Genomic DNA, 8138 nt, shown 5'->3' with positions numbered 1-8138 from the left:
ACTCCGAAAGCTGTCAGTAATAACGTCCGGCCACTTAGCAGGGTCACTTCGGAGAATCTCGCAACGTACCTCTTGCTGCGGGGGTGTCTGTACTTCTCTGTTGCCGCAACGAGAAGTCGTCTCATTCATCCTCTCGAGGCACACTTTGTTGGTGGGAACATGATTATTTGAAGCCAAACTAACAGGAAACAAGCGATTCGGTTCTTGGAGTGTTGTTTCCTGGCGCTCGTCAGTAGGAGGAGGCTCATCGGGGAGGTTTGGCACCTATTGATCAGCAGTAGTAGAAATTGGGCATGGCGGACCGGACACCTGGAGCTCTGTGGCAGGTGCCCGGCCGAGTAGCATAGACGTTGCTGACTCAGGAACAGGACAGGGCTCGGTTGGCGTCGGTTGCTCAGAAATATGGAGGACCGAGGTTGGCACCATTTTCACAGGATCCAGACAACCGAGATGAGTCAAACCTTGCTTTTTGCCAGGAAACCATGGTGATGGAGTTGGTAAGTCCTCCACAGAAGCACAGTCGGTACTATTGAGAGTTTGACACGGACTATGGGTAGAGCGATCATACTGCTCCGCGGAAGCTGCATTCAGTAGGTACTTTGTCATCTTTGGTAGCTTCTTTTCACGCTCTTCTCTTTCTAACTTCGCCTTTCGTTTAGACGCACTACTTTAATGCTTCCGACCGAGCATTTTCGCATTAATGAATGCTAATTGTTCGCCGGGCACTTCGTCAGTCCGACGCGACAGCAGGTGTCCAACGGTGGCCGTCCAGATGACTGGCGCACGCTGCCTGGATGGCCCGTGGCTAGCCGAGAGTGGTGTGTCCCCTAGGAGCTCCTCAGCAGGCGGGCTTATGCAAGCTTAACCGTCGGCTCGGGGCTGAATCGCAGCCCGCGATCAACTTCCTTTTATAGACGCGCGCCGCGTCTGTCTGTTACTAGCGCCAAAGCAGGCGTTTACATACGCATAGAGTTCCTTATACAAATTGCCTCCTTCTCCGTACAAACTCACTCCTTCTCCCGTTCCGGTCTCATCTTCCTATTGGCTAGGAGCAATCGTCTGTTCTGGGAGGTTCTCGATTTTTCTTTCGCCCCGTCGACGTCGAGCACGAGAACGAAGGGGAGAGGGTGACTCCTAGCGCGGGCGAAGTTAAGCGCCCTCGGTCGCCTCTGAGTCATTTTTTTTCTACTTCTTTTTGGAAAGTTCGGCGGCCAGTCTGACCTACTTTTTCCGTCGAGCGCGCGCGAGGGTGCGCAGCCACTAGGCAGCAATGCGCCCTGGAGACAGGCCTTTGTGTCCAGCTCTGCAATTTCCCCCTTCACTCTTCCACAACCCTAGCCCGAACAGTGCCCTACGGCACTCGGACAAAAGTACGTGTGATGTCTTCTTTCCTTTCCTGCCTAGACTCTGCCATCACACTCATCATCATCTGCTATCGGAGTCATCCTCCCGCGCCCAAATTACCATCACGGTAAAGAAAAGTCGAATGGGAGGCACTGTTGGGTACTACAGCAAATCCTATCTATGAGAAGGACAGCGGCGGAACTATTTGAGAGGTGGAGGATGGCGTGGTGGTGACGAGAGGCGAAGGAGATTTAGGTCCTCATCCCACATTACGTGTTTTAGGTGTTTCCCCCTTGACCCTCCTCTCCAGACAGCACTGGACAGACGGACTGACAGGAAACCACGAAAACTCTTCCAAGCAAACGCACCTCGCTTCGTAAGAAAGAGGGCCCCGTCGGGGTGGCGGGGGATTCCTGTTTTTGCAGCTCGAGACGCTTTCCCCAAATGATCAGGGCCGCTATTTTGTAGCGATGCCTTATGTTTTATTCTATGCTATTCTAATCATCCACCACACACGGCCGCCTGATCGCGTTGATATTGTGGGCAGACCGCCGCTCTGACCAGTGGCCAAGCGCGAAAAGCCTGAAAAAGCATAGAATCGGAAAAGGCATCGCTACAAAATACCGACCCAGGCTAAACGCATGCTGTTACATTAGGCGAGGGGTCCCGTCTGCTCGTTCTGGTTTTCTCGCTTCATACATGTCACTCGAAGTTCCGTTGCCCACGGTTCCATATACCAAGCAGTTTAGAATAAATGGGCTCCCGTCTCCTACTGTCCGAGGTGAGGGCCTGGGCTGCAGCCCCCTTAGCCCCTTCCCCCTTAATCCAGCGCTGAATTAGCAAGTGTAGCGCCATATCAAGAAACCTGAATACGGGCATGCGCACACGTGCAGGCAAAAAGAAAAATAGTGAGACTAACTGAGTGAGATAATGAATGATACATAATGCAAGATCAAAGCTAAAAGAAGGAAAAGCAAAGGTAAGTGTAAACCAACAAAGTTTCAAGAAAAAAAAAGAAATGATTTAAAGCATCTTCAAGAATGTCTCGAGACTTGGACACTCCACGGCATCGCGGCAAAGACTATTCCATTCTCGAACGGTTCGCAGGAAAAAGGAATTCTTAAAACTTACAGTCTTAGAAGCAAAGCCTTTTAGCTTCTTAGAATGATGCGATCACGTTGAGCGCCGAGAAGCGTGTTCAATGTAGTGATCTCTGTTTAGCTTGAGCTTACCATGGTAGATCAGGTGCATGTATCTCAGTCTTTCTCGACATCTTCTCACCTGCAGTGTTTCTGGGTTAGCTATATCTAAAAGAACACTCGGAGATGATTTCCTACTATAAGAATTATTAATGAATCTAACTGATTTTCATGTAAATGTTCTGCGGAAACCCGCAAGGTGGAGAAAAGTAATTAATTAAGGGAAAATGCGACATCCACCCAAATGTAGCTAAGTGCTACAAAGGAAACCCATACAGGTTTCTCGAAAGAAAAGCTTCGTAGCTGAAGAAAAATTCGTCTTAATCCGGGACTCAAACGTAGCACTACGTTTGGGTGGATGTCTCATTTTCCCTTTATTAACTAACTGATTTCCATTGAACATTTTCTAGTTTAGTTATGTTTGCTTGGGTGTATGGATCTCAAACAACCCCGGCGTATTTCAAGATATATGCCTAACGAACGTTTTATACGCTCTTAATTTTACTTCATGTGTCGACTGCCGCAAGGACCTTCTTAAAAAACCTAGTTTGCGCATAGCTATATTTTTTATATAAGTAACATGGTGATTCCATTTGAGATCTGATGTGATGATGACGCCTAGATACCTGTAGGTACCTACGAAGAATAAATACTGACCGTTAGTCATATAAGAAAAGGTTAATGGCTGCTAATGCGAATTATTCTCATGGCTACTCTTTTTTTCTCATTAATTTTCATCTGTCATGTTGAGCACCAAGACTCAATTTCGGATAAAGCTACCTGTAGGAGGGCGTGATCGCTTGGGCTTTTTATCTCTTCATAAAACGATACAACCGTCCTCAAATAACTTAATATTCACAGGTATATCATGAAGGATGTCGTTAATAAAAACCAAAAAGAAAAGTGGGCCCAGCATGAGCCATGTGGTATACCTTATTGAACTGATGCTGCACCGGCACTTATGCCTTGAAAAAATACACTCTGTTGCCGATCACGTAAGTGTAGTCTCAATCCAAGCAAGCAGCGTACTGTTTTTCAATATGGCTCGCAGTTTTAAAAGTAGTTTCTGGTGCGACACACGATCAAAAGCCTTCTTCAAAATCTAGATATATGATATCGATTTCGCCTTGCTTATCCAAAACTTCAGCGAAATCATGGATAGTTTCAAGTAACTGCGTTATTGTCGATAGCCCTTTCCGGAAGCCATGCTGTCTGGAATAAATTATGTTATTTCTTTATAAAAAACTTGACATGTGCTTGAAGATGATATGCTCGAGTGGCTTGACGCACGATGATAGTAAAGAAATCGGCCTCTAAGAACCACGTAGCAAGGTGTTTGGTTATTTAAGTATAGGTATTATCTTCCAGTATTTCCTGTCTTTTTGAATGCCTGATCGCAATGACGTTTTATTGAACAATACGCACAAGTATTTGAGCACCATTCAGCATATCTGACAAGGAAGACATGGGGTACACCATCTATACCTAGCGATTTCTTTTTTGCGTCAGTGTTTAACAAGAGTGAGAACACGCCCTCTTGAGATATTTCCACATCATCAATTGAAGAGCAGTCATCATTATACAGTTCGAAAATTGGCCTTCTACCGTTATCGTCCGTGAACACTGAACAGAAAAACTAGTTGAACGAATCTGCGATTACTGAGTGGTCTGCTATAGTTACTCCATCGATGCAAAGGTTTACTACGGACTTCTTTTTAAGCCTGAAATGTCGAAAAAATTTTGCTGGGGACGGGAGAAGAAAATTTTTCGTTGACACATTATGGTAGTATTCTTTGGCTTTTTTATGGACTGCTTTAGCTGCAGACGCACCTCAACCAGTCTAGAAGCGTTATGCGCGGATGGGGGGTTTCGGTGCTGTTTTCTTATCCTTTCTGTCCCAACCGTGCCACTTGTTTCGTCATCCACGGGTTTGTGGTTCGCACTATTTTGCGTTTTTGCCTTGTGCATAGAAATATTTGTTCTAATGACGCTTCTGGCCACACAGTGCATGCATGTGTGTGCCCTTCCTGCTGTTATCGCTTGAGAGATTGGGAGTACTGTACAAATGACTATTCATCAACTGAAAGCCGAAGAGATTTTCTTGCAAATCCAAAAACCTTCTTGGTGTTTTGGCAATTTCAAAAGAAGTTGTTGTAGTCAGGCAATGCAAGGTTATGGGAGTCATTATTATACCAATTTTCAGTAAACATCGTCAAATGAAATGTCCCAAGCATCAGCGATTAGCATTACATTACGTTTTGTGCACACACACTCAGCCTTTGTGTACAGAACTTTGTCTTTTTTTATATATACATGTTTGGAGCAATTTGCACATTGTGGGAAGGAGGAAAGCTTGAGTTACACTTATACATGTTACAGAGTAAAATGAACTAATTACAATCACAATTACATCTTTCAGAATTATAATTAATTACAGTTACCAATTACTGCCCTACGAATGTAATTGAGCAATTGCTAAATTTAATTGATTACTTTATCGTTACTTTCCTCTCTACGTTTGGGGGCACGACGCTCTTTTCGGCACAAACTCACGCTTCTTCATGTACCAGGTGCTGCTCGGATTCTTCGCTGTCGTGGCGAACGCCGACTTCGCGGTGGAACATAGCTTCATCAAACCTTGGCCAGATGCTGCTACAACGGATCTGCAATCATCTTATCATGTCTTACACGGTCCGCAAGATTATTTGCTGGAAATCGTGTACGATCTCCGACGCATCAAAGTGGAATCTGCGCATCGGGGAACCTTTCCGGTTCCGCTGCGCGCTGGCCATATAAAGGACCAGCCAAGCCTAGATCGACTGGGGCACGACGCTCTTTTCGGCACAAACTCACGCTTCTTCATGTACCAGGTCAGTTACCTAAATGGAACTAAGTGTTATCGCTCTAGCAACGTTATGCTTTAAAGAGTGTCGTGCCCCATTCGCAAGCGACAAATGATTGAGTGTCTTGAACATGCCAGCCTGTGCTTCGTTGATGCTCTACTATTCTCTCTCTACGACGGCTGCCTGACGCTTTCCCAAATCTTATTGCTCCTATCGGGGGATGTAGAACTAAATCCAGGGCCCATGAATGCAGTTGAACGTAACCAAATGACAAACATTGAAAGGATTCTCTTAGAGATGAAAACAGGCCAGGAAACTGTGCTTGCGAAGTTAACGGAAATTACAACAAGACAATGTGAATTAGAATCCAAAATTACGGGCTTAATAGAGAAGACAAACAATGTAGAAAGTCGTATTGCTCGGGTGGAAAAAATGGAAGATAAATTTATGGCTAAACTATAGACGACTTGGAAAATAGAAGCCGTAGACAGAATCTGGTCTTTTTCGGGTTGCCTGACAGGGAGCATAACGAGACGTGAGAGACGTCTGAAAAACTAATAAGTGGAATATGCAAAGATTTGATGAAACTTGATGATATTTCGGTTGAACGGGCTCATCGCGTAGGCGTTTTCAGAGAAGGCAAAAACCGACCCATAGTAGCATGCTTTTCAAGGTGGAAGGCTAGAGAAAATGTCTTTCAAAACGCTTACAGACTAAAAGGCACTTCGCGCAGCATCTCTGAAGATTTCAGCCGAGCCGCACAAGAAAAAAGACGTCAGCTTTGGAATTATGCGAAAGAAAAAAGAGAGAACAAAGAAAATCGTGCTCGCTTGAGTTATGATCATCAATGGGCAAACGTTTCTTTGGGATAGCGATATGCGGATGCCAGTTCCACTTCAGGCGCATGCGCGACTGGACAGAGGCAAATGACGCATTCCGAATTCCGTTCCTCCGAAAGCTAACTCAGCACGTTGCTCGCAGCCTGAACGGCTCTCTGTTCTGCTTGTAAATTGTCGCAGCATAAAGAACAAAGTCGATAACTTCATGTCTTTAGTAGCCACTGTTAAACCTCAGATTGTGATGGGCACCGAATCATGGTTAGACAAGGATATACCTGATGTAGAAATCTTTCCGCCTAGTTTTACTGTCTATCGGAAAGATAGGCATGGACATGGCGGGGGAGTATTCCTTTTGATATCAAATGCATTGTCAAGTACACAAATTTTATTTGAAAACGATTCTGAGTCTGTCTGGTGCCTTGTGAAATTGCCTAACGGAAACAATGTAGTCTACGGGACATTCTACCGCCCACCCGGCAGCAGCGACTCATTCGGATTGCTGTCTGAGATGCTATCTCTCCTGCCTAATAGCGTATTTCTAGGGGGGGATTTCAATTTGCCAGACTTCAACTGGAATGCCGGATGTGTGGCTGGCAATAGGTCCCGTATTTACACAGAGTTCGAAGAACTGCTCGGATTAAATGGATTGCAGCAGTACGTACTGGAACCTACGCGAGAAAATGCAATTCTAGACTTAGTGCTTTGCAATGAGCCGAACATAATATCAAAAGTTACTATTTGTCCAGGTATTAGTGACCACAGGGCAGTTGTCATAGAGCTTAACATACAGCGAGTACGGATGGCGCAAATTCCGCAAAGAAAAGTGTACAGCTACGACAGAGGAGACTATGCCGCTATCAGGACCGAACTTGAAAATTTCTTTCCTACTTTCCAATATATGTCAAACGCACGCTGTCCGCTAACTTTGTGGTCAGCATTTCGGGACAAAATACTTGAACTAGTCGAAAGTCATGTTCCATGCAGGTACCTGCGGTAACGAAAAAAAAACAAAAAACCTTGGTTTAACGTAGAAATACGTAAACTTATAAGGAAAGCAAGACAAACGTATAAAACATTTTCTGCCGACACCAGTCTGGCAAATCAGAAACGCTTGCAAGAGATAAATAAGCTATTGAAAACAACAATAAAAGCTGCCAAAGATACCTTCTTTGTTAAATTAAACAAGGACTTGAGAGAAAACCCAAAATCTTTTTGGAAATATGTAAAACAAAATCGAATAGAAGACATATCGATACCATCTTCAACTGTTGACGGCAAAACCGTGACGTCGGACTATCAGAGGGCGGAATGCTTCAACAAGTACTTCCAATCTGTGTTTTCGCTATTACCTGCTGGGGAGACTTCTCTTTTGAACAACGCCAATCAAGCCGATATGATGCCAGACATTGAATTTGATGTTAGTGGCGTCGACTCTTTATTACGGCATTTAGATGACACAAAAGCAATTGGACCTGATGGAATATCCCCAGTAGTCCTTAAAGAGTGTCATGGCATCATTTCTCCGTATTTAACGATCATTTATAGGCTTTCCCCTGAAACAGGCCTCATTCCCCAAGATTGGAAAACGGCAAGCGTGACACCCGTTTTTAAATCGGGCGATAGAAAACTCAGAGAAAACTATAGGCCTATTTCACTAACGTCACTATGTTGCAAAATATTCGAACACATTTTATATAGTAACATATCTGCATTCCTTGACTCAAACGCTTTTTTTACACCTTCCCAGCACGGATTCCGAAAAGGTTATTCCTGCAACACACAACTAATAGAATTCCAGCACTTCTTATCTAAAACCATTGATAACAATAGTCAGGTAGACGCGGTTTTTATTGATTTTCAAAAAGCTTTCGATATTGTGCCCCATAAGCTCCTAGATGTAAAGCTCGCTGGAT

General features: G+C 44.5%; 1 protein-coding gene across 1 annotated transcript; it reads left to right on the top strand.

Moving 5' to 3' along the window:
• The first annotated feature begins 482 nt into the window (after positions 1 to 482).
• Positions 483 to 7823, top strand: LOC135907956 (uncharacterized). Its single transcript, XM_065439771.1, has 3 exons — positions 483 to 497; positions 6368 to 6971; positions 7771 to 7823. The coding sequence occupies exons 1-3, from the start codon at positions 483 to 485 to the stop codon at positions 7821 to 7823; spliced, it is 672 nt and encodes a 223-aa protein (XP_065295843.1).
• The last annotated feature ends 315 nt before the right edge of the window (positions 7824 to 8138 follow it).

The sequence above is a fragment of the Dermacentor albipictus genome, chromosome 1 (genome assembly GCF_038994185.2).
Source record: "Dermacentor albipictus isolate Rhodes 1998 colony chromosome 1, USDA_Dalb.pri_finalv2, whole genome shotgun sequence".
Taxonomy (NCBI): Eukaryota; Metazoa; Arthropoda; class Arachnida; order Ixodida; family Ixodidae; genus Dermacentor; species Dermacentor albipictus.
The sequence above is the reverse complement of the archived record's forward strand: the minus strand, read 5'-3'. Positions and strand labels throughout refer to the sequence as shown.

Excerpts from the sequence above, each read along its gene's own strand:
- LOC135907956 (XM_065439771.1), top strand. Across the intron at positions 6,972-7,770 it reads AAAAGTTACTATTTGTCCAG|GCTTTCCCCTGAAACAGGCC; the intron begins GTATTAGTGACC and ends GATCATTTATAG.